Here is a 27342-nt window from a genome sequence, read left to right on the forward strand (position 1 = left end):
TACTCTGCACCCCTTGCGTGTCTTCTGGCCAATGTGTATTTCAGCAACAAGTTGTAAGGTCCATCTAGCCCTACCAACAATCCGTACTAGGAACCACTGTCTCCCTTCCAGGGTCAGCTGTTTCCAAATGATCTCCTGCTTCTGTTATTTTTAACGTTAGTCCTTTTCTAATGGAATACTGGTTTAAAGACTGGCTATAAAAGAGGGCTGGAAAACTAAAATAGCATAAGGCCTCATTAGCAGCTGAAATCTGGTCCAATTCCATCCAGGTTGTCAGGCAAAGCCTTGGATGGGGAATGCCTCCTCAGCCCTGTCTGAAATAATTACCTGAATTTGTAGGCTGCCTTTGATGAGCACAGAGGGGATTCATCTGGTGTAAAGAGGTAGCTACAGAGTAGATGCCTACATCTGAGCAGAGGTCTGAGGTCAGAGAAGAGATGTAGGTATCTTAGACTGCAGCTTACTGAATTCAAAAGCAGTCATCTAAAGCAAGTCATAGAATCATATAATTGTTTAGGTTGGAAAAGACCTTTAAGAGCCCAACTGTTAACCCAGCACTGCCAAGTCCCCCACTAAACCATGTCCTCAAGCGCCACATCTACATGTCTTTTAAACACCTCCAGGGACAGTGACGCTGCCACTGCCCTGGGCAGCCTGTTCCAGTGCTTGACAACCCTTGTGGTGAAGACGTTTTTCCCAATATCAATCTAAACCTGCCCTGGCACAACTTGAGGCTGTTTCCTCTGGTCCTATCGCTTGTTACTTGGGAGAAAAGTCAGATGAATTGTTCCTGAGAAGCGCCTATTTCTTTCCAGTGGTTATACAGGGAGGCTGCACTCATTAGCCCTGATATAGGACTGCCTACCAGGTAGATACCTCCGGCTTGTGTGGTGAGTCCCGTCTCAGACATCTGTCCCCCCTGCCTCAGATCTGGAGCACCACTGGTGTACGCAGAGCTGCATTCCTTCAGATTAAAAGGAGCAATGACACGCATGAGCTTTGCACTGTGTGTTTCAGTGGTGGTCTCATATTTAAGGCCACTTCATGTAACTGTGGTAACCTGGCAAAATCTCTGGCCTCAGTATTGAGAGTCCTGAGCCCCCACGGCTCCCATGCTGACTTCATCCTAGCCAGCACGTATGAACACATGCCAGGCATTGCTGAACGCAGGCATTCCTTTGTGGGAATAGTGCTGGGCCATAGATACAAACTCTGCCCCACCGTGCATTTGAGTATTGAGGATTTATTCCACATTTTTTGCCATGCCTTTCTGAAAGAAAAGCCTTTCCATGTGAGAGATGCTCTGATTTAGCGTGACGACTTCTGCAGTGTGTTGTCACTGTTCAGCTGGTGGAGCTACCCTGAGAACACATATATCCATTCCTGGGAAAAGATCCACCAGCAAAGTGAATTTTATTTGCTGAGCTTGTTCATATAAATTAACAGCATGACAAACATCCAGAAGAGAAAGAGATGAGCCCCATGCTGGTTGTTCCTTAGCTAAGGATTGCTAATCCCACAAGGCCATTGTTTGAGGATGAGAATTCACTGCAAAGCCTGGCCGACTTTGCTTTCCATGAACAAACAGCGTGTCTGTGCTCTGGTCCTGTCTCACCTCAAAGATTTACACACAGGGAGTAACTTCGCCTTCTTCTCCTGCCTGTGTGTGCCAGAGCAAAATGCTTCCCTCCCTGCCAGAAGTATAACAACCCTTATCTGAACCCCTCTGACCTCCTTGCTGTTTGTTTCTCCACACTGTACTTAGGTTCCTGCCCTTTACCAGCACAGTTTTGCTGTCCTCCTCTGGTCTCAAAACACCTGTCTAAAACCAACTAGCCAAGCAATCCCTCCTTCCTTCATCCCTGTCCTTTGCTTCTCCTGGGCTTTAGCTGTGACTCTCACCTGACTTGGCAGATGCTGATAGAACTGTTTCACCAACAACCAAGCGACCAGGGCCAGAAGCTAATTGTAAGATGAGAAATAACATCACTCCCATCCTGTTGCCAGACATCCCACCACTCCTGCAAGACACAGGGCACTCCCTCTTGCTTTCATGTATGGCTTTAAGGCAATGTAAACGGATATTAGCAGAATCTCATAAAATAACATTGCACAACAACAGCCATGGGGCTGCCCAAGCAGTTCTGATTGCTTCCTAGGTTCTTGTTGTTCTCAGCTTCCAGAGGAGCACTAGGTGACAACCTGAAGTCAGAGAGGCTTCAGTTAGCTGTGCGAGTGTACAAGGGCAGAAGCAATTTCTTCTGAACTCATGCTAAGAACATCCTAATAAAATCCTCCTTCTTTGACACAGCACTGTGAAATTTTTGGTCTTTGAAGTAAAGACACTGGACGTCAATGTTCAACCCCAAGGAAATGTGTGTCAAAAGACAAAGCTTCAACAGTGTTGCAGAGATTTAAGTAAGGGAGGAGAATTCTACAAAGCCTGTGAAACTTCCTCTTTTCCAAGGAAAATACGTTTTTCCAAGCAGCCTTTGCTTAAAAAAGCATGCTTCCGTTTATTTCTGGAGCAACCTAAAAACCGTGGCATCTTTGACGGGCACGCTGCCCATCAACATTGCTGCAGGCATGTTATGGGTAAAAACACTTTGATGGTCACATAAAAGGTGAAAATGGTTCCTCTGTAGCGTCTCCTCTTCACAAACTACCATTTGCTGCTTGCCTGAAGCTTCATGTTTCCAGTCATTACCCAGTGTGGTTGAATTGTACTTTTACTTCAACTAGAGGGAAAAACCCACATGATTACTAAATCCTGATACAGTAAACAGATTTCTCTGTACTGAACATCTGGCACATCCAGTCACTTGTGTTACTATCTGCCCAATTAGGACCCCCAGCACCAACCTCAGCTTTGTCAGCTGCAATGCTTGGGAGAGGTAGTGCAAGAAAGGTGTCTGCAAACACAGGCAAGCCTTTACTAATGATATAGTCGGTGTCATGGGCACCCAGCACATTTGTAATGAGGTATAGTACAGCATTAGTTATCCCTGCTTTCCACCTCATGGCAGCAGGGGAGAAGGAGCATTCTGTTCATGGTATGGATGTGGATTGTATAAGTGGGTCTCTTCACAACCTTTCCTTCAGCCCCTGCTTTAGTTCCCAAGCCAGAACTGAAACTCCTGGGTAACAGATACATGAGGCCTTTCCAACTTCAGCCAGCTGGCTGGAGTTGCTTTCTTCTCCAATTGCCTTCTGCTCAGAGCAGATTTGGGGATGGACATGGGAACTCTTTACGTGCTGCGAAACTTTTTCAACTTCTTGCCAGAGTCTGAAATTCAACAGGGGAAATACACAGTAGAAAAGCCATGGTAAGTTAATGCCCATTCCTAATGCTTGAGGCATCTGGCCTTCCAATCCAATTCAGTTTGTAACTCAGTGTAACAATCCACTCATTACTACCACAAATAAGAGCATAAGCCCATAATCAGTCTGGTTTTCACACACTGACCTTTCAGATGCTGAATACTGACTTTTCCCCTATGGATTTCCCTGTGGATTGCGATTCCGGAACAGGAGAGGTCACTCATTTACTAACTGTTGTATGGATCCATAGTCCTAATGGACTGTCTTTTGGCTAAGATCCTGCTAGAATTTGTCTCCACTTTGCTGCCAACTTTCATGAAACAATACAGATGGCAATATTTATGCTTGTTGAGTCGTCTTTAAAATGAACGTGAGAGCAGCTCAGTAGCACCGGCTTTTACATGCTTAGCACTCTTAAAATCTGCACTTGGCTCTTGCTCAGCCAGAGGTTTCCCTGCTTTCCATGGGATCCCTGCCCTAGCAAGGACAATTTGGTCCCTAGGCAAGATGCTTGGTAACAGAGCTGCATGTTCTTATGTCCTTAATGAGTTAGGTTAGGGTTTTTCTCTTTTAAATTTGCCTATAAGTCTAACACTTTTGCACTCACAGTTTTGTGTAGTTCTAAGCACAGGTGGATCTGGATTGTACACACTGGATATGTTCAGTGTATCTCACTCTGGATCTACCTTTATGGTTTGAAGCACCCAAAACATAGGCTAAGGCTCTTCTCCTGGGAGACAGCAGGCCACTTCTACAGTCATCCAGCTTTGTGCAGCCTTGATTTGTCCTAAGATATGTCCACCACTAAATATGGGGACATAATAGAACAAAGAGTCTCTTCTCTTCAGAAACCTCCCTTGTAATTGAAGTTAAATGAATGACAATCACTATGCAGAGGGAAGAAGCTTCACTTAGGGGAAGAACCTCAAAAGTAGGTCTTCATTTTTTGTGGGTAGGATGGAATGAATGAGAGTGATGTCAGATGTAATATAACACTGGAGTGGAAAAGCTAACTGGAAAAGACACAGTAACACTGCACAGGCTACTTCTAGACGTGAGCTATCCATTAAAAGTAAGTCAAAGCCCTCAACTTAATTCTGTACATACGTCATCCTAACCCCCAGCCTCTCTTTGGGTGTTTTAAAACTGCAGCAGCACATTTGTCTTCTAAGAATATACCTCTCTTGGAGGCAAAAATGCTTAGAGTACACAAGAACAGCTTCTAGCGGATTTCAGATACTAAACAGTTCCTTGCAAAATTCCCAGATGAAGAGAAATTCCTCCAAATTGCGATAACCTTCATTAAAACCTTTGTAGTCCAGTCTATGAATACGTTCTATGCCCATGCAGAAGCCATCTGGTTGCCACAAATACCATCATTCGCTATTTGCAGGTAATTATTATGTGGTTGAGTCCAGGAGGCAAATACAACAGAGCTATACCAGGATTAATTTGGTCCCTGACAGAACACATACCATGGGCACAATCCAGAGCAAACGGCAAGGAAGTGTTTAGGAGGTCTTTGTTCTCCAGCACTACCCAGCTTGGACTTTCCAGGAGTTCAAACCTCACAAATAAAAATGTAAACACATAATGTCTGATCTTGCCCACATATGAGGTTTCATTATGGGCAGCTATGGGTGTGTAGTAGTAATGTAGTAGTAAATAAGCTACTGCTTATTTAGACTTGTGTGAGAAGAGGTATCAAAGCCAAAGAGCTCAAAAGAAACCACTTTAAAAGCATTTGGTTGTCCAAAGGTGTTTCTGAAGCATGAGAAACCGACGGCCTCATTTCCTGCCCTTGAGGGAACAGGTTGTCCATACCTGCATCCCATGGGAAGGGCTTGCCTGCAGACACTTACCTGACACAAAAGTACAAAACAACCGGTCCCGACTTCTTGGGGAAGTCATGTTCCAGCACCCGGCGGTCCAGCTGGAGCCAGTTCAAGTGTCCCCTGGCAAGAGAAGAGACAGTGTTGAGCCTGACACCAAAGAGGTTTCTCACTACTCATGGCAATGAGGTCTGAGGTGTTACAAAAGATGAACTGAAGCGCATGCTATTTGCCCTTGGCTATTGCCTGGTATTTGAAAACCACACAGCAAATGTTTGAGGAGCGGAGGCGATATCATCCTGGCAACATTTCAAGCTGGGAATCGAACTGCTAAAGTTCAATCTGTCAGGGTGAAAGCGCTGAGCAGGCAGGACAGCCCAAAATGTTATGAGCTTCACCTTTTTATTACAACCCCCCGGAGCACTCGTATCATTAAAAGTCTGTCAAGATTTTCATTAGAAACCCTTATTGCTGAGAGTTTTCTCAACCCCTGCAATATTTCACTCAAGGCTAAACCTGACTCTACAGCCCCAGGCAGTTTATTTACCACCCACAAGCCTGCAATAGCCTCTATAGCTTTGCGCAGCCTTCGTTTTCCCTCCTTCAGAGAGCTCCCGAAAAACAGCTGCTCCATGAAGTGTGCCAGCTCCAATTACCGCATGCTGCTTTTCTCTTGCCTAGATGGTACCTGTCGCTATTATTTTCTCCTATAATTTATCCATTTGTGCCTTGCTGCTGGAAGCTTTGCTGGGCAGCAGCTCTGCTCTTTGTCACGTTCCCCACACTGTAGAGCTCTGTGTGTGCGTGAGAGGTATGTTATAAATACCATTATTTGTATTACAGGGGCATCTCACTCCCCAGCTGAGATAAAGACCCGGTTAAATTAGACATTGTGGAAATACACAGAGTTAAATTCAGGCCCCACTGAAGTTGATGGGAGTTTTGCCATTGCCTTTGGTGGTGCTGGGGCTGCATCCTGTGAGCATTTTGCTATTGATTTCAGTCAGACCAGATTTCACCCAGAGGGAGAGGCAGCCCTTGCCTTCGGTGTTCTGCTGTCTAGACAAGCAAGGAGAGAGAGAACTGAAGTGATTTTGGGGAGAATCTTGCAGCAAATAAAGCAGGAAATGGAACTCAGATGTCCTGAGCTCTATTCCAGAGCCTATTCCCCAGCTGATCCTCAAGAATAATTCTTTATTCCACTAAAAAATAAAAAAAGGGGGAAAAAGTCTTGTTTCTTAAAAAAAGAGCATTAAATTAACTTCCAGGGTTGCCACAAGCCTTAGCAACGTACCCTGTCAGCAAACACACTCAGCTTTCACAAGAGTCTGCCCGCTACTCCTTAGCAGTGCTTGTGCTTTGGACAACTTTGGAAAGTAAGCAACAACCTCTATTCAGTAATTCAACTGGATTTGTAGCTTCCCCATACCATCTTCTCTGGAAAAATAAGTAAAGGGGAAAGTAGCAGTTTCAGGAGGCTTTGAATCACCTGAATTTCTGTACAGCTGCCCTGGCTTATGACGATGCCGAAGAGGATGGGCAGCTCAGGGACCCTCCAGCCCTTCTAAACCAAACCTTTCTATGATTCTGTGATTCAAAATTACTTGTGAACCCCACTGATTACTCCAATGGGTTCAGAATCATCAGACATTTAACTTACATAGAAGCTATCTCACCTCAGATTTTACTGTATAGAAGTCAGGTATTCAATTTAAGCAGCCTTTGCATCTATTTTACAAGAGTACCAAGTCTCAGCGAGGTATAAGTGATACATGTGGAGTTGGGGACTTTTCAAACCCATCCTGGACATCTGTAGGTATACAAAAAGGATCAAAGCCTTTTTTATCTAGTGCTCCAGACACCTGTGTGTTTCTTTCCAAGATATTTTAACTTCTAATCAGTTTTTTCTCTAGATAAATTTTTGAAGTAGTAATTTCATTTGCCTTTTTTTTGCAGTGAATGGGCTGAGGGCAAGTCTGGGACAGTGCAGTGACGTTGCCAAGGATCAGGGGTAAGGGTGGCTGTGTTAACTGGGATGGGTGTATGGGCTAACTGGTTGTGTTCTTGGCACATGCAGCATGGTGGGTTCTCCTTCCATCATTTCTGCTGCTGGATGCAGTCGCCCAGCACTAGCATTGGATCCCTGCATCGTGCCCTGTTCAGCACAGGCAAGGTTTGGTTTTTAGAAGACAGATGCTCCAGGCTGTTAGAAAATAAGCGCCATTGAAAGATTATCAGCTTCAGCATCCAAAAGTTAGAAGTGTCCACACTTCCCACTGCATCCCCCTTCTTGAAATCTGTCCTTTTTCCTAATTCTTTTTTTGTCCTTAAGTGCTGTTATGTTTCTTCGAACAGGACTCAGGAAGCTTGAAATTAACTGCGAAGCCGACAGTACGCATGGGGATTGAAACTAGACGTGCTCACCCGTTCGTAACCAAAGTACAAAATAAACATTTAACCATGTAGGCCAAGGTACAAAACACTGTCAGAGCAAGGAAAAGACACACTAAGCCTGACATCCTATCCTGAACACGTCCAGCTGCATTTCTATCACCAAAATAGCAGCCACCAGCAGCTGATGGCATTACACACTGTTTCCCTCCAAGACCTATTTGTTGACAATGGACTTACTGTCTACCTCTATGTTTATTCAACAGCAATGCCTGGGTTTCTCTACCATGTACAGCAAAGGGTTGAGAAGCCACATTGCAGAGAACAATAATTCACTTCAAGGTATTTCTTATTTTGAAAAGACTTGCTCTTTTCATTCTCATTGCATCTGAACTTGAGAAACTGGTTGATATAATCAGTAAAAAAGGAATATATGCATATACATATGCATACCAGGTTAAATGTTTATGTTGCACACGTACACGGTTGTGCATACTGAATAACTCATTTAATTGCAACCGAGTTCTGGAGTTGAAGAGTTTCATTACTCTCATCTGCGTGGAGCTTAAATCCAAAGCTCCTTCAGAGGAGGAAGGTCACTCAAATCATTGCCAGGAGCAAACTGCTCACTGTACTCAATTACCACTTACAATCTTTCATCGCTGAGGGTTTCTGCACTGCAGATTGTCACCTAACTCCTTGTTTCCAAGCGTGCATGTGTGGCATGTAGAGAGCAGCAGCAGTGAGCAGTCACTGGCATTTGCCTATGAATGTGGTCTATGGGGGAGCCAAACTCCAATGCCGTTACACCACAAAATGCTTTGCTCTGGAAGCTGTCTTCCTGTCTTCAGAACTATTCATGGAGCACAATCCCATGTAAGACAGGGAAAAGTATGGGCATATAACCCTAGGCATCTAGTAATCCTGACAGTTTTCATGGACCAATTTAGGCAGCTTGCACTAAACCATTCATACACGCCTCTGTCTAGCTGGATTTCCTTCACGGCTCAATTTAGAGACACAAAGTAGCTTTTGTTTCATTACCACCATCGATTTGTTCATTTGGGTGTTTATATCAGTGTATTCACTAATAATGGTGCAAACAGTTTTGGGTGACCTACAGAGAGGTGGAATATTGGAAGCCAGATCATTTTTCTCTGTTGGTTGTACTCATGTTGGCAGTTAAACTAGTGTGTAGATAGCAAATACATAATTGCTTTTAGAAGAAACTGCGTCCATTTAGGTTACAGACTGAGTATGGATTTTGGTGCTCAGGGTTCATGTTGTTGATTACATGCAGTTGTTCTGTTTTCTTTTGTCAGGGCTTTCAGTAAAGAGTGGTACATCAATGAATACTTTGCCTCCAGGTGGTTCTGTTTGTACAGCTTTACTGGTGAGTGTCCAGTTTTCTGAAAAGTGGATGCACATTGATCTCTGTTTTAAAGATATTTGGACCAATAAACCAAATCACACCCCTTCAGTCTCGAACTCATGTTGAATTGAATGGGCATTGAGAAAGACCAATTCACATAATAGAAACCATATAAACAATTTTTCATCTCCATCAATCATGACAGAAACAAAAAGCCCTTTAAACTCACAGATTTTCTCATTTAAGGTCTTAATCCTTCAACAGAAATACTTTTGAAGGGGCTGCAAAGCTCGAGGACCCATATGAGTTTAACTGTACAGCTTTTGCAAAATGGGGGACCTGGTGACAAAGGAACTGGTGTAACGCCAGAGCAGGATGATATTCTGAGAGCTGCACCCTCCATTGGGCTGGCTGCTCAACCAGGACATGGGACACCTGATCCCTCGTTTTGGCTCTGCCACATGGCTGCAGAGTGGAAATAGGCTTCCTCCCATTCCCAGATATGAAAGAGTATTCCAGGGAAGAGTGGTACACTGCTCTTTCCTTGCCATCCCCTTGGCCATAGATCCTGGGCTGAGCAAGGGCACTCTATGTTATTACCTTGTCACATTAGTACAGTCTCTAGCACAAGTGTAACACAAATACTGGGGGCCTTAATGCCTTGCAGGTTTACCCTATATTTTAGCTAGCTGAAGAAGATGCTCTGTAGGTTCTCCTCTGGCAAGGGAGCAAAAGGGTTTGGGTCAGCTTTTGGCTGGACGCACAGAGAGGAGGAGCTGTGGGATGCAAAAGTTGGTAGTTCTCCATGGAGCAGGTGGCCCATATCTAAGGACAAATAAAGGATGTGGAAAACCTGCCTGTGGCCCAGACTGGCAGCATTATCCTTCTGCAGCAAACAGAAGGGCAATCCTGACCACTTGCTCTCAGTGAATGCTGGAAAAGCTGTTGCGAAAGGAGAGGGCAGTTAGTGGAGATTCATAGATTCTATCTACAACTACCTGAAAGGAGGATGGAGTAAGGAGGTGGCTGGTCTCTTCTCCCAAGTATCAAGCGAGAGGACAAGAGGAAACAGCCTCAAGCTGCACCAGGGGAAATTTAGACTGGATATTAGGGAAAATGTCTTCACTGCAAGGGTGCTCAGGCACTGGAACAGGCTACCCAAGGCAGTGGTGGAATCACCGTGCCTGGAAGTGTTCACAAACCATGTAGATGAGGCCCTTAGTGACGTGGCTTAGCGGTGGATTTGGCAGTGCTGGGGTAGTGGTTGGACTTGATGATTCTTAAAGGTCTTTTCCAACCTGTTGACTCTGTGTTTCTATGATTCTATAAACAGCTGAGCTGAAAAAAATGCCCTTTCCCCATTCTTTTTTACTCTTAATCAAGCAGCATATAGCTCTTCTGGCTTCGCGTGAAGCTTAACTCCGTGTGCTGTACAGGGACACCCTTTTGACCTGTGCTCTCTGCAGTTAATGGCTCACACCATAAAGTGTTCCTATGATCATTAAAATAGGAGGCGTTATTCTCTCCTCCATAATAGTCTGACAATCTAATTTTAGTCACACTGAATGCAGTAATGACCCTATATTATCACAAGAAACTATTAAGTTGCCAACGCAAAGGTTGTTCTTATTGATTTTCTTCTTAGGTTGTCATGATAGAGCACAACTAATGAATGGAAATCCCCAGTCCAAATAATTTCTAAATAAATTACTCTCACAGAGCTTTTACTCTTAAATAGAAGAATTGATTTAATACTTTAGTGGCTTTTCTTCTTTCTAAACTTGCAATTTAGCCAACTCCAGACTACGTTTATGAACCAGGCTTGTTCTGGTTTAGCTGGTTACGTGTTCGCTTCAAGTAAGCCACACGGAAACTCAGCGAAGGGTGAAGAAAAGAAAATCCCTGAGGGCCTGTGCCACAGAATTAAAGGGTTTCTTTTTGTGTGCCTGGTCTGTATCAGCTAGAGGGCTGTGTTAGGTGCTCCGCAAACACACACTGAGATGCTGTTTTTCCTACTTTTTGAAAAAAGGATTTTTTGTTTAAACTTCCATTTTGCATTGCAGGTTAAGATCACAGACAGCCCATTTGATTTTCTGAAGGTAACATGGGACATCTATTTCAAAGACCAACCCCACCAAGTATATGTTTTTGGCTATATTCAGTCAATTACTGTTTGTGCTAACTCTATTCAAAGTTTTTTACAACTGAAGAGGAAATGTTTTTGTGAATGATATTTTCACAGCACTGAAAGAGCCTCAGTGCAAAAGTCAGACTCACTATGGGACAGCAGAAGGGCTGCAGACCAAGCTTCAGATCAGCTGGGGCTTACTGGCATGTTTCTGGGTTGCGTTTGTTACATTTAATGAGACTGTCCCCAAATCTTTCATCTTGGCTGATGATTGAGTATCTCGTAGAATGCAGCCTGCTACATCTTGACTACAGGTCAAGAAGGTGAGCAAGTGAGTGGATGCCATCACCTCACCCTGTGTGACAGCCTGCATCCATCTGCATCCGCTGCACGTCTCCGAGCAGAGCCTCAACAGCCACTGTCTGCTTCCCGTGCTTCCTCCCGTCGCTAACCCAGATCTTTGCTCATGCTTCTCCATGTAAACCCAGAATCCCAGGGGAGGCTGGGCTCTCTCTAATTGCTGACACCTCCTCATTAGCTTCCCTTGCACTCCCAGGGGAGCCCTGTGCCCACTCAGCAGAGCTGAGAGCTGGGGCTTGCTCAGCTGCTATCTGGTTGCAGTCTGACATGTGTTTCTTGTTTTGAACCTGTGCTGTTAGGACTATTAAGGGAACATTTTCATCTCTTAGCCTGCTTTAGCTTCACTGCATGGCCTCCCTGCACCCCTCAGGCAGCACCCTCTGAGTAACTTGGCTCTCTCCAATAAGAAATAACACTTTGGTGAGGAACCATTTCCTCCTCTTTCTTTATCAATTGCCACTGTCTCCTGCTGTTCCTCCTGTAAGGACCAGCCTCATCAATTTGTATTCGGTTGGACATCTCCTACAGGGCTGAGCTGCTCATGTCAGTGAGATGGATTCTGGGATCTCCTCTGGTTCGGGTCCTGCTTCTGCATGTGCCTGATGGCAAGAGCTCCTCCATCCTGGGAGCTGTGTCCTGAGATACCCTCAGGCTGCCCACGGTGCTTGCCAAAGGAATTGGCTTTGAGGGGCAACCGCTGATGAGATGAATGTGGATATGTTTGTGCAGTTGTCCAACAGCCTCTGATTACCTGATCCTGGATCATTATTCCAGCGGGAGAGCAGAGCTGCCTCATGACAGCAATACTGCTGAGTTAGCTTTTCTGGGAACAGAGCATCGGCTTGAAAATCTTGTTTTTTTAAAGCAATATAGGTGCAGGAAGCCTCCTTCTGATTAATATACCAAAAAAACCCCTTATTGCAAACCAAGATGGAGTGTGGTGGTTATGCAAATGAGACACAATCCATATGCCCAGGATGGTCTAACTATAAAGAAAAAACAGGCAGCTGAAGAAAAAGCACTGAGAGGTCACAGTCTAGGACTAATTATGGCATTTGGCAGCCTTTTGATGTTTCTCCAGTGCTAATTTTATACTTGCCTTTCAAACAGGGGGTAGAAATAGCCTATCTCGAGACAAAAACTCAGATTTTGTGGTAACACTAGAACTCTGGGAGCTGGGGCTCAAGGAGAACAACCAACATTGCCTGGGGTGACTGCAGTGTCAGGGTCCCATCCTTGGGTTCAGCTCAGCCATAATGCTGTTGTGGGATTCCTGGTAAGGTCAGATCCTTCCCACATGGAAATTTTATGTTTAAAAATACTTGTCATTCGCGTTAATTTGGCAATCCCTTCCTTTCCCACACTCTCTTCTTTCTCTTTTTAAAGAAACTTTAATCTGAGATCTAAAACGTCAGAGTAATTCTGTGAGGTTGTTTTATTTCTTTCCTTGCAGTAATTTAGCATTACTTTTAAGGCTGCTTGAGTGAATAAACTGAATAACACTTCAATTGAACAGTTCCGCCAGTCTGGTAATATTTTTGTATAGTGAGTGGATCTTAAACCCATGAGAGCTTAAAGCTAACCTTTCACCAACTCCATATGACACCAACTCTTTGAACATGGGATTAGGAAGGGATTGCTACTGTCTCTGTACACCTCCAGCCACGCTTAACTCGCCATGAGAAGCTTCAACCCCCTGAAGAAGAGGCAGTTCAGGACAGACTCTGATGTGAGGTTCATGCCTCCCTAGAGCTTGGTTTAGGACACAGATCTTCTGTGCTGTTCACTTTGCTTCGGACAAAACCAAGATTTCCTGTGTTCTAAGAGTTGCCTCTTAGGTCTTTGATTTCTTGCACTTACGTTTCATCTGTGAATGCAATTCCAAAGTACTCCTTCTCCTTCAGGTTGAAATGAGATGCCACCAAGTCAAGCAACTCCTTGGCCAAAAGCTTTGGCTGGAAAACAAGAATGAAAGGAAGTGATTAATGAGGAGAACTTGGATAGAACTGCGCTGTGCTTCTGGAGGGAAACACTATGTTTGAATGTACCCCACTGCTATTGCTTTTATGTTCCTGCTGGTGTTCAAGCTGAAGCTGCAAGCAACATTAACTCCTTGAAATGAGCAGTAGTTTCCCTCCTAGGAAATACTAAAATCCTGCTTAATGTTTCTGCAGACAGATGACCTACCGCCTGCCAGTGCTCAGACCTACCATGACCAGCTCCCTCCTGCCTCTCTGATAATTTTAGTTGTTAAAGCTTTTTATCAAGGACCTCTGCAAACACATTGCAGACACCCACTCTCACACACGCAGCGCAGATATACGCTCATAACACTAAGAAAATACATAGTGCCAAAAGATAGGATGTGACAGGACCAAATGAGAAGTAAATGACAGAACAAAATAGTTTCCCATTCAGCATGGCTTGTCATTTAGAGATAAGGATATATCCTCAAATTTAGGCACTTGGAAGGAAAGGGAGGAAAGTAACACACACTTTCAAAATATCCTTTGTAGGTGTGTGAAAGCCAAGCTCAGGGAAACTATTCATTCCATATGGAGACAGTGCATTACTACCTTTTCTTCAAAGCCTTATTTGACTTTTAAGTCTAATGTTTCCTCCTGCCTCTACACCAGCTCTGCTGAGTTCCTCTGTTTCCTTCTGGACTACTAAAGTCTTGGCCACAACAGAGCTCTTGTCCTGGCTGTCACTGGTAGCAAACAGGGGTACAAAGGATCCAGGTAGATGCAGCATGTGATGCTACAGCCTTTGATAGCCCCAGATCCCAGAACTGCAATGGTTACAGCAGCACTGGCACAGCTGGGGTCAGAGATCCCAGCAATGTACTAGTGCAGTTCCCAGCAATGTCTATACTGCTTCTTCGTGCACACAATGCAAGGGTGGTTTCTAGGTCACGCCAGCAAGGAAAGAAGCAATAGCTGTGCCTAAATGCAGCAGTAGCTTAAAGCAGCCTCCAAATGGGAGACAAGTTGCTGTGTAGGAGGAACAGCCTGGCGGATAACAAATAGGTGGGATGGAACTAGCTTGATTTTAATTCCCAAATCAGACTTCTCAGGCACAACCATTGGTGTCTCTGCTGTGTCTACACTGCCTGCTGCAGTGCCATTCATGGACTCCTGAAATAGCTCATGAATTGTGCTCGGAGATGAGTAGACCAGTCATGGGGCCATGATCATGTCCTTTGTCCCCTTGAGTCCCTTCAGGGACCCCAGCAACAACCATACCAACTATACCAGTCTCTTTGGAGACTCCTCAGACACTTCTCTTCACCCCTGGGGTGTCCTGGAGTGACTCAGTTTTCTGAGAAATGAGAAACTGTGCTACCAAGCAAGGAAGAAAGCCATCAGCCAGCCTTGCCTGTGAATGCCGCATCCCTGGCAGTGTTCAAGGCCAGGTTGGACAGCGCCTTGGGTGACATGGTCTAGTGTGAGGTGTCCCTGCCCGTGGCAGGGGGTTGGAACTGTATGACCTTAAGGTCCTTTCCAACCCAAACCATTCTATGATTCTATGAATGACTGCTGAGTGAGACCTGGCTGCTGATGGTCAGCATGGTGATGGCTTTCCCTTCTCTACTGGCCAGTGGTGGCTGCTCCTATTCTAGCACAACCTCTTCCTGCCCACAGGGCTTGGCAGGGGCATGATCTCCACTGCCCTTGACCCACTGGCCCTGCCATGGCACCTCCTCCAAAGCAGCAGATAAAGCAGGATAACCCTTTGCCTAGCAAGATAAGCAAAAAGAACAATACATGTAGACCCAGCACTGGGGCGGTGCCAGGTTAGTTGCTGGACCAGAGCCCCTGAAGAGGCTTACAGCAGGGAAGTTAAGCCCCACTAGTCCAAGTGGGGCTTAAGATTACTTTCCGCTCTGTTCTTAAGCTCTGCAAGGTTACTGTCCTTTCCTTTCCCGTGTCCTCCCAACACAGACAGGCAACCTGAGTCTTCAGAGGGGAGAGGAAGAAGGTGTCTTCTCCAGGTAGCAAAGACTTCTCAAAACAGGCCAACACAGGAGGGATAAGGGCAGGAAAATCCTGCCAGGCGCAAGCTGAGCTGCAGCCTTTCCGCATGTCTCAGGGGAGACCCGTGTGCTCAGTGTTAACAGTTAATCTGCTTGCCGTTCGGGATGGGAACGGCTGAGCAATGACCTCCTTTCATGTGAGCCACACAGACAAAGAGCTCATTAGCAATGCCTGTGGCAAGTTGTTTTAATTCATTATTAATTCTTGGACTTCGTTTTCCAGAGGGATATTCATTTTGCATTAATAAAACTTCTGTCACAGACACATTGAAGAAGATGGGGACTGCTCTCTGAGAGCAGGGAGATCAATAGAAAGTGGGCCCTGGAACTTCTATATCCGATATAGCAGGATGGTCAGCAAGATAGCTGTGAATCCCACAGGCATAGATCAGGAATGAGGCACAGATCAGGAATAACAGGTGGCATTCAAACCAGAAACTGAAGCATGTCCTCAATGATGCAGAGCTGGACCGTAGTGCACTGTGCGCTGCCTGGGCAGCTGCAGAGACCCCTCATGAGAGAGGAGTGATACTGATTCAATGCCAAAAACCCCTAAGTATCACAGCTTTTCCATGTATTTATTGGATGAGCTCTAGATGCATGAGCCCACTTAACATGAGCTGCTGGACCCACTGGGGAGCAGGCTGGCATCTGCTCATTTGAGACTCCCCCAGCACTGCAGAGAGGAAAAGGACGAGGTAAGATGCATCACAAGGTAACATGCAAACCCCATTTTGGTACCTCATAATCCAGCCATTGTCATTGTCACACAAGTTTAGTGATGATACTGATATGTTATGGGCATGTATTGGCCATAGCATGAGAGGAGGACGAAGAGGGCTTCTGGGGAGAAAAATATCTTGTAGCCTGGGGAAATCTGGATGCCAAGCTGTGTAATGTGGTTGACATACCTGAGGGGTGGGATGCCTTTCAGAGGGATCTGGGCAAGCTTGAGAGGTGGTGCCATGTGAACCTCGTGAGGTTCAACAAGGTCAAGTGCAAGGACCTGCATGTGGATTGGGACAACCGCTGGTATCAATAGAGGCTGGGGGGTGAATAGATTGAGAGCAGCCCTATGGAGAAGAACTTGGGGGTGCTGGTGGATGAAAAGCTGGACATGAGCTGGCAATGTGCCCTCACAGTCCTAAAGGCCAGTGGTATCTGGGACTGCATCCCCAGCAGCCTGACCAGCAGGTCGAGGGAGGTGATTCTCCCCCTCTACTCTGCTTTCTTGACACCCCATCTACAGTCCTGTATCCAGCTCTGGGGCCCCCAGTACAAGACAGACATGGACTTTTGGAGTGGGTCCAGAGGAGGCCACAAAAATGATCAGATGGCTGGAGCAGCTCTGCTAAGAAGAAAGGCTGAAAGAACTGTGCTTGTTCAGGCTGGGGAAGAGAAGGCTCCGGGGAGACCTTATTACAGCCTTTCAGTACTTAAAGGGGGCCTATGAGATAGATGGGGACAGATATTTTAGTAGGGCCTGTAGCAATAGGACATGAAATAATGTTTTTAAACTGAAATAGGATACATTCAGACTAGATATGAGGAAGAAACCATATACGATGAGGTTCATGAAACACTGGAACAGGCTCTCCTGAGAGGTGGTAGATGTCTCATTGCTGTAAATTCAAGACCAGGTTGGACAGGACTCTGGTTGAGTTGAAGATGTCCCTGTTCAGTGCAGGGTGGTTGGACTGCATGACCTTTAAAGGCCCCTTCCAAGCCAAACCGTTCTATGAATTTACCATAAGCTACTAGAGGCAACTAATCTCATTCTAAACCCATCCCAAATACAATCCTGCAAATAGGTATTTCTCTCCAGGAGGGCATGGTGATTGACTTAGCTGAGGATCAGCACTGTAAATACCTAACCTGACTCCAGCCATGAGAGGGTAGTGCTGCCGTCCGAGGAAGGGCTCCTTGGGGGCTACAAACCAGGTAGCCCAAGTGCCACCATGGGAGCAACTGGGAGCTCATCTCAGCAGGGCACAGGCACCTCAGCTGGCTCGGTGCTTGGGGAGCAAACATCTACAGATCTCAATCAGCAAAATCGGAGGAGTGCAAGGATTTCTCCATAGCTTCAGAAGATCATCTGCCAGGCATTGTGGAAAATCCAGCAGAAACACAAGCATTCCACTATTAAATATTCAATCTAATTAAAAGACAATGTTACTGGGATTTGAGCAGCCTGAGGAACTCCAGAGTCATGTGTTTCCCCAGTGGAAAGACAGGCTGCCCACTTTTGGCACAGAAGCATGTTTCTCAGTGACAGCTTCCCATTAAGCTTAGAAATGAGTGAGTTATAGAGAGAGATTATCTATCCACAGTCCAGCAGTGCCATGAATAAAAACCAGATGACATGGTATTAGCAGCTGCTGGCATGTCCCTAGAAACACAGGCAAACACAGAGTACATTTTATTGTTTTATTAACTGTCAAACAAGCCTATCTATTCCCCCTCCCCCATTTCATAGCTTTTCCCTAATTCTCTGTGGCAGAAGGTTTCTGGGAAATGCATAGTTTCAACATATGGATAGATCTGCACCACCCGAATGCATCCAGTACAGAGACTGAACGGTGGGAATCAGGTAACCAGCTCACACTTAGAAATGTCTCTCTTCATTAAATTAGAAAGACTGCTGCCATACACTGTCTCCTTGCTGGAGGGACTTACAGTGAGATATATCATGAAAATATAGAGATGAGACACTGCTATGCCAAGTGCTGCAATGCTAAAGACTGTTTGAAGTACCGGTGCTCAGCCTGCACTGATTTTGTGTTATAACACAACTGTTGTCAGACACAGGCTCCAGGACTAAAATCATTGGTATTTCATAGATCATAGAATCGTTTGGATTGGAAGGGACCTTACAGCTCATCCAATTCCAACCCCCTGCCACTGGCAGGGACACTTTCCACTAGAGCAGGTTGCTCCAAGCCCCTGTGTCCAACCTGGCCTTGAACACTGCCAGGGATGGGGCAGCCACAGCTTCTCTGGGCACCCTGTGCCAGCGCCTCAGCACCCTCACAGGGAAGAACTTCTGCCTAAGATCTCATCTCAATCTCCCCTCTTTCAGCTTAATTTACCTGTAAGCATGTGCTGGTGCAGGCTGGCCCATTGGTACCCTCATGCCGAAGTCACCAGGGCACAGCCCAGATCAGACACAGTCCCAAGGGTGGTTGCCCATCCTTGGGGGAGAGACGGAGTTTACCCCTAGGAACACAAGCCAGGCTGTGCCGTGTGGCTTCCAGCCCAGCCAGGGAGCCCTGACCTATTTTATTTATGAGCACAGACACAGCAGATGCTGTCTGCCGAGTTCCCAAGCAGGTTTAGTTTCTGCAGGACAGACCATGAAGCGTGTCTAGTTCAAACCAGCCTCTCCAGTCTTACTGACTTGGTCCAATTTTGCTAAGCATTAGAAACTTGGATGTTTGAAAACCATCTCTCTGGTGGCTGGAGTTGAAATGTAAGCTGTGGGATGTGTGCAGTGCGGCCAGTCCGTCAGCAGGAGAGGTGAGGTGGAAAAAGGAGCTGTTTGCATGACTAGAGAGTAATTCCTGCTTCGGCTGTGCCCAGCACTGTACTGCCAAGCAGGGAACAACACTCCTTCCTCTCACCCATCTCGAGCCTTGGGCAGTGTAATCAGGAGGAAATAAAAGTGGAAAACGGTGATTTGCACACAAATCTTCCCCTCCACCAACTATCATCATTTTCTAAGGAAGCAAATTCCAGGTGCCCCTTCTGAATTAGATCATCTGCTAAAACCAGCCACAAAGCTGTGCTCCAACACAGCGGTGATAAGGGCAGTAAAGATGCCCATATAGACCCTTTGTGTTCCCACTCTGTTCCTCCAGGCATTGCTTAACCAGTGGCAGCAGCTGGAGGCCAGCACACGCTTACAGCAGTGTGCATTAGGCAGTACATTACCCCACAATAATTACTGACCATACCTCCCACCCCTGATTCCTTGCGCCTGAAACACGGAAATCTCTCATCCAGGGGCCACTGAACTGTCACTCACTCGCAGTTCTCTTCTTGTCAAATTAGCTCTGCCAACAGCTCTGTCATCCTGTTGTTTAACCCTTTTTAAGCACTTTGAAGAAAAGAAAAATCCACAGTCTCACCATAGTAACAGAGTCATAGAATCAACCAGGTTGGAAAAGATATTTAAGATCATCAGGTCCAACCGTTACCCATAACAGCCCTTCCAGCTGTCATCTCATCCAAATACAACTTAATGACATTGTCCCAAACCGCTCAGGCTGAAGCCATGAGGCTCTAAGGGGTTGCAATTCCCCTTACGGTATAGATCCACCATTCCTCAGCTCCACGTTACTGTGTCAATATATGGAGTGCACATAATCAAAGCAGGCTGGGATGTCGCTGGGAGAAACATTATTCCTCTTGATCCTTGAAATCAAGATGCGTGAGGAGGGAACGCCTTGGTTTTTATCACGAAACAGCTGAACTGTCAGTGCTGGGACCGGTGGTGGGAGCGCTGCTCATGCTGGCACACACAGAATCTCTCTTCTAGAGTCACTGGTTGGCTCTAAAAGTCTCTTTCCTGCGTTTACAGAGGAAAATGAGAGAACTTGCCTCCAGCAGCCTCCTCGGGAACGTGGAGGGTGGTGGCAGAGCGCCGTGGATGTTTTTCTTGGGAAGTCGACACCCACCGGTTGTGGGAAATAAGATTTATTGGGGTCAGAGAGACAAAGACAGAAAAACCTCCCAAGTTTTAAAAGAATTCTGTTTGGCGAAAGGATTAGAAACACCCTGCTGAGAAGTTGCTTTAGAAATATTCACAGATAGCTGCATCTCTGCGTTCAGCTTATACCTGACACTCCGTATCTTAAGTCAGAAGCCATTGCTGACACTCTCTAATTCCCCTACATATTAGCAATGTGAATCTGCTTAAGTATTTTTGTACTCAGAGAAAGCAGAGAGCAGGAGCCAGCCAAGTCTGCACGGCGGATTCATGTCAAAGCCAAAATGAGAAGCAGTTGGTGGGAGGAAAAAGACGTTTTTGGGTCTGTAGCATCCCTCCTCCCCTTCTTGCCTGGCACAGAGGCAGCTGCACGCTTCCCCCGTTCAGATGCCCAGTGACCCCAATCCTCTCTGTTGTCTTCTGTATCGTCCCACGACTCCAACAGAGTTTTCAGGTGGCTTCATTCAAAGAGCAGCCAGCTGCTGCTGGTGCTGGGATGGGAAATCTGCCCCTCTTCACTGCTCCATGCTTTGAGCTTTCTGCAAGACAAAAGCCTCAATGCTTCCTTCTTTCCTCCCTTCTCCATCTGCCTGCTCGATCCCTCCTCTGTCTCTGCTGGGAACACTAATGTCGCCACATACAGCTCACAGACTCAGCTGATGCACTGAGGATGGAAGAAGAATGAGCTGAGTTTTGTGGCTGGCCCTTGCTTTGTGTACCTGTGTTTTCATCCACAGACCCGAAGCACAAGGACATTTGGTGGCTGCTGCAGTACTACATCCCATGTGGCAGTCTGGATCACTGCAGGGTTGGGGAGAGAGAAAGGATGCTGTGCCTGGCATTCAGGCTGATGTCCTGGTCTGCCCTTGCTACTTGGGGTGCCAGCAGGAACAGCACACTGTAAGGTATTTCTCCCTGGGATCCCCCATGAGTCTGCATCTCTGCACCGTGCAGTCTGGATGTGCTGGCTAGATGCACATGGATGCTGGCTAGATGGAGCACCTGGGCCAGGTCCACTGTCTCCCAGTGTACCTCCCATATACCAAAGCACTGATCAGTGCCTGCACAAGAAGCTCTTTTTGCACAGGATTTCCAGAGGCCTGAGAATCAAAGGCAAGTGGTCAAAATCCTGATGTTTCCCTTGGATAATCTCTCTGGGCAGTAAAGAAGGTGGGGCAGGGTAACCTCCTATGCAGCCACCCCTGAGTCTGTTCCAACTGAGTAGTGGCCAGGAGCATGAACCAAGTGAGAAGATGTGGCCAACTGCAGAAGCAAACCCAGATTGCAAGGGCAAGCAGGCATCTTCTTAGGAGGGATTTGATGGGAAGTGTGGATTTCCTTATGCTGACTGATGTAAAAACTGCTTCTGTAGCAGTGCCAAGGTCACTGCCGGCTCATCTAATGAGCCATGAAAACATCACTGAAGCAAGTTAAAAAGTTGCCCGAGTCAATTTGCGCACACAACTTTTATTACTCTTTATTTAAACTTCCTAGATTTGTTTTTGGAAGCAGATCCTTCAGCTATTATCTTTCTTTGGGTTTCTCCCAAAACCTAACACAACATCAAATCTGTGTTGTCCTTTACAAGACACTCCTGAAGACAATCCTGGCTGGCTGCTTACTTCGCTCTGAGTTTACTCTAGCAAACACTATGTTTTCAGGAGAGTACTCTGGACTCCATGGGAGTTTTTATAGTATTGTCAGGAGCTGCATTCCATGGATGAATGCAGTTTAATGAAACTACTTCCCAAATCTGACAGTTTTGGCTGAGACTTTCTTTGAGCTTTCAGGGAATTCAGGGCAAATGTATGAGGTGCGAACTCAGAAAGACTGGTACAAAAAAGGTATAAATGAGAAGAATATGCACAGTAGATCAGCAGAACAGAAGGAAGATACCCACATGCAGGAGAACTTTGCCCTAGTTGAAGACCATCAGTTTCATACAAGCAGAAGACTTTAATGATAATCATCTGTGCTTCAAAGCAAAACACTGTTTTCAAGGTCACACTCACTTAAGCATCTCTCAGTTCACCTGATCTCCAGATAACTGGGACTAGGCATATTTGGTGCTCGGATCTCCGTGGTTTAGCAGCACTAGCTATGCTAGTACTAGTAACCAGAAGAGGGACATAGCATGGACTTGAATGGTCTTCAGACTGCAGCACCATTTGCACAGTGCTAGCCTGTGAGAGCTAACGTTCTCCCAGACAACACCCGAGCACCATTTGGGGGATAGCTTGGGACAAGAACTACTTTTAAATGTCAGTATGGATGTCTATCTTATTCAAGAAGAGAGTTTAGCCAGGTGGTTACAGCAGAGTCCATGAGCTGGTGAGCAAATTCTGACTTGTTTCTTCAATTAGCACTAAGCTATTGATTTTCCTCCCCTAGGAGCCAAGTCAGAGAAAACATGTACCCAAATTGGCTGTCAATAGTCAAATCAGGTAGACTTGATTGGTACCTAAAGGGGCCTACAAGAAAGCTGGAGAGGGACTTTTTGCAAGGGTGTGTAATTACAGGACAAGGGGGAATGGCTTTAAACTGAAAGAGGGGAGATTTAGATTAGATATTAGGAAGTTCTTCCCTGTGAGGGTGCTGAGGTGCTGGCACAGGTTGCCCAGAGACACTGTGGCTGCTCCATCCCTGGCAGTGTTCAAGGCCAGGTTGGACACAGGGGCTTGGAGCAACCTGCTCTAGTGGAAGGTGTCCCTGCCCGTGGCAGGGGGTTGGGACTGGATGAGCTTTAAGGTCCTTTCCAACCCAAACCAGTCTGTGATTCTGCGAACCAAACCCAGATTTCACTTATTACTAAAACAGAAGAATTAGCTCATGTAGTAGCAGGTTTTGCAGCAATGTTTTGCGCAGATTACAAGACACAGCTCAGGTGAACACGCCATGTGCCATCCTTTCTGCCTGTCATCTAGCTGCAGCCATGGCCAGCCAGCCTCATGCAATGACGTCTTAATCCAAAGGGCAGAGCACAAGGCTTTGTCCCCTCCCCTAGGTTTAGCCGCATGGTGAAGGTCACTGCAACTCAGCCAAGCATCAGACCTCTATGCTGGTTTGGCTTCAGTCCTTAGTCATGGACTCCCCAAATACAAGAGAAACTCAAGCTGTTTTCTCTTTTGTCTAACTTGTCTTAGGTGAGAGAAAGGAATTCTGCTCTAGATTTGGTGTGAAGCAGGGGTATGATGACCTTCTGAGTTACACTGGCATAACACAACTGACTTTGTTACTGGGCTTACCCAGTTTTCTGCTCTGTATAGCTGTTCTTTTAGCATGCTGCTTCACCCTGATATCTTTGAGTGGCCTGGAAGGAGCCTGTGTAACCAGGCAACTCTTCTTCTTTTCCTTGTCCTTGTAAAGAGTCAAAAAAAACTCATTTTGCAACACAAAGGTGTTTAGGAAGTTGCTCCTGCAGCAGAGATGCTAACAGAGACACTGGGTGAATTCTCAATTTCATTACCACTATCTGTAATCAATTTAAGCAAGCAAAGATATTAGTGAGAGTCATATCTCATTCTTTCATCACAGAACTGGAGTCTGCAGAGGTTTGTTCACCTTCCTTTGTGCGTAACATACAGCAGTGATGGATACAGAGACCAGATTAGATGGAGCTCTCCAAATGGAGATTGGTGCTAAATTGATACAAACTGAAGCAGCTCAAGATGCAAATTGCACGTGCTGTGGAGTTAAGAGGGTTCGTGTACAGGGCTTTGGTTCAAACCCTTGTCTTAAAGCAAAGAAGAAAAGACTCAAGATACAGTATTCTTTGCAGCCTGCTGGGTTGAAAGTCATATGGCCTAGTTTAAGAAAGTGCTTCCAACATTGCAAATGTATGCAGATAATCTCTATCATAAATGTTTGGCTTAAAGTATTTTGGGTTTTCATGTGCATTTGCCTTTCAGCTTCTGCAGATCTGTATAATTTTGAGAAAGGGTAGTCAACTGCTGCAAGAAAGTCAATTGTATTTTAAATCATCTGACTGTATCACATGTGGCAAATCAAACCCTGAACATGAAGCGAGCTCCAGAGCCAACTTTCTGTGGCAGGAATCCATTTCACACTCAGCCGACAACAGGGTTTGATAAGAAAGAGCTCGGCCAGTGTGAATAACCAGCTGCCTTCTATATATATATATTTTGATTTGGTAGCATCTGTTGAAGTTTTATATCACTGAGAGATTGTTGGTATTCTTTTTAAGCATTAAAGCTACCTTGACAAGGTCAACAACAATTCCTACAGAGGTCAGCATTTTTATCTTGAAATATTTGATCATAATTCTATCAAACATTAAAGAAAGAGTTTGGCCGGGGCATATAATGAAATTGGACAGCTCACACACAATCCATTTATCTTTTCAACTGTAAACCTCCGAAGCGCTCTAGTTCATCCAGTTTCAAATCAACTGTAGAAATCTCCATCTCCATCCAGCCTACAGAAATTGATGCTTGGAAATGCTCTTGATCTCTTGTTGCTGATGTGGAAAAGGAAAAAGAATTTCCCAAGACATACTAGCTTAGCTGCATTCTTACACTGTGTTTGCTTTTTAAACATCAATCCTGAATAAGGATGTTTATTTCCACCCTGACTCAGTCACTTCTTCACTGCTGGAAATATTTAATAAGCAAAGTGAATGCTTATTTCTGTAGCACATTTTCTAAACAAATTAAAATAATTTATTAAGAAAACCTCCATGCAAAACCCACACAACCATCTTATGAGCTGTGATAAGCTAGTCCAGATTTTAGCAAATCTAATGTCGATAAAAGTAAATAAAATCAATAATAGTGCTAGGTCTGCTGCATAGAATAGGGTCTTCCTGTTTTACCCCACACACCGTTTGTGAGTGCAGAGAAACTAACTAATCTTAATGAGATCTACATCCTCATGTGCTGAGACTGGGGAAGAGAGATGCCTTCAGAAGCATAACGGGTGCACAGGCTTTTATGCATTCGTTTTCTTTATCCATACTTATACTTAGGGATGTAGCTGACTTCACTGATAGCTTCTCCATGCATACAACAATATTAGATACTCCATTCCCTAAAGAGCTTGGAGTTGAAGCGTATTGGTCCTCCTGGATGCTCTCATCAATTTAATTATCTGCACACATTCAGTTGCCGTATTAAGAACATACCACAATGATTTGAAGCTTCTGGTTTAAAACACTCAAACGCAAAGCATGCTATGAAAATACTACACATCAGACAGACAGTTCTTCCCCTGGGAAGGTCAGGAGAGAGAGGCTGAACCTCACTTGCCAGATGTTGGTTACTTTGCTTAATGCCCAGTGGCAAAGCTCAGATGCTACGGGGAGCCGAGCAAACTGCTTTAACCTTGAAGCAGAATAAAGGTCCAGCTCCCAAGGCACACTAAATCAGCACTAGTCCACTTACATCCTCACTGATAGTCTGGCCTCTAGCCTCCTGTGCATGAGTGTGGACTCCAAATTCACCAGAGTGATGGCTAGGACCAGCCCGTCACTCTCCTAGGCCATGGGACAGGGTCTAACGCACCTTGTCCTGCAAAAGAGAGGGTCTCCTTCACTCTTGGTGAGCAGCCCAAGGAAGTCTTTGCTTCTTGAGTTAGCAGAAGGTGCTGAATGTAATCAAGGATTAGGCTTGTGATGAAACCATGGCTATTTGACAAGGAATGGAAAAAGTCATCAACTTGTCATCTACAAAAGGACAGAAACTCCCTTTGCCTTCAGCTACTCATTGTTGTGAATTAAGTTTAGTTAGCTGAATTCCTTTTGGACTCTTGTAACTTTTGACTGGATGGTTTTGCTTTGCATGAGTAGTGGCTTAGCATGGGTAGCTGAAGTTGCTGGAGCTTTAGGCCACAAGTGGAGAAAACTGAACTAAATTTACAACCTGTACTTATTTATGTAAATGAAATTGAGTCCAATGCAAACTGGAAGATAAAGAACTTTCATCTGTTAGCAAGGAGCAACAACTGGAGAGATAAGAAGGAATTTATGGCCTGTGTGGAGACAAGGAAAGAACCCAATGATGGATGAGGAGACTCCAGGCCAAAATTCACCATTGGACCAAGAGGTGCGTGCAAGGCGTGTGAACAGTGTGGTGGTCAGATGCATAGAATGTAAGGGTATAAAACCTGAGGAGTTTCTTTGCTCTGGATCCCTCCCAGAGGCACCCGGCTTGAGCTGCTCCTATTCCTGGACCACTCGATTAAGTTATTCTCTAAGAACCGGGTGTCTGAGACTCTGCTGAGGCAAACCCAGGGCAGAGAATTTTCTTTAACATCATGCTTAATATAAGCACTATCTGCAGTTTTCCCTAGGGAGCCTATATATACATATATGCAGCCAACCAACTGACTGTGTGTGTGCCTTAGAAGCCTTGGGACACACCAAGGAAGCTGCCTGGGTCCCCTCAGCTGGTCTCCTCTGTAATCACAGCAGTCACCACATCCAGCAGTCACCCAAATCAACAGAACAAGAGGGACAGGGCATATCATGGAGTAGTTGCAATGGAGAAATCCTGTGTACAGGCAAGTCCTGCCTCCACTTCTAGACATTCAGTTATTTCATAGAATCACAGAATGATTTGGGTTGGAAGGGACCTTAAAGCTCATCCAGTCCCAACCCCCTGCCATGGGCAGGGACACCTTCCACTAGAGCAGGTTGCTCCAAGCCCCTGTGTCCAACCTGGCCTTGAACACTGCCAGGAATGGGGCAGCCACAGCTTCTCTGGGCACCCTGTGCCAGCACCTCAGCACCCTCACGGGGAATAACTTAGTTTTGTCCTGTGATATCTGCTGGACAAACACAGGGAATGCTAAAACTCGGTGCAGCTAAAGTAGATGGACTGTTCTGGTGCATGTCAGGACTGCCTGAAGCCTAAATGGGTCCTACCCCCTCTAAACAGCTCTGCTCCTAACGCCCTTTAAGGCACCTTCAAGGTGGATGAGAAGGGGATGCTGTGCTTCATTCCTTGACTGTAGGATCAGCATCGTCACACAACAACCCCCATAAATAAAGGAGGAGGCAATGGAGAGTACTGATAATTGGCCACAGCTCGGAAGAAAAGAGAGCAAAATAATACTTGCTCACCATAGGAATTAATGGGGGATAAGAAAGGCTTATTTCCCCTGATGTTTGTAAAAAGAAGTGCTGGTGATAAACCAGGCCCATTTAAAAGTAGGACAGTGAAATGAGTGACCAGATGA

General features: G+C 45.5%; 1 protein-coding gene across 6 annotated transcripts in view; it reads right to left on the reverse strand.

Moving 5' to 3' along the window:
- FRMD4A (FERM domain containing 4A) overlaps nucleotides 1-27342 on the reverse strand; it is a 372724-nt gene that overhangs the window by 89246 nt on the left and 256136 nt on the right. For all 6 annotated transcript variants that reach the window (XM_030478613.1, XM_030478614.1, XM_032919794.1 and 3 more), the window contains 2 exons: nucleotides 13265-13359; nucleotides 5184-5276 (listed from right to left, as the gene is read on the reverse strand). In XM_030478613.1, coding sequence (XP_030334473.1) covers nucleotides 5184-5276; nucleotides 13265-13359 — 188 coding nt within the window. The remainder of the gene's footprint in view (nucleotides 1-5183; nucleotides 5277-13264; nucleotides 13360-27342) is intronic.

The sequence above is a fragment of the Strigops habroptila genome, chromosome 3, assembly GCF_004027225.2.
Source record: "Strigops habroptila isolate Jane chromosome 3, bStrHab1.2.pri, whole genome shotgun sequence".
NCBI classification, from domain to species: Eukaryota; Metazoa; Chordata; class Aves; order Psittaciformes; family Psittacidae; genus Strigops; species Strigops habroptila.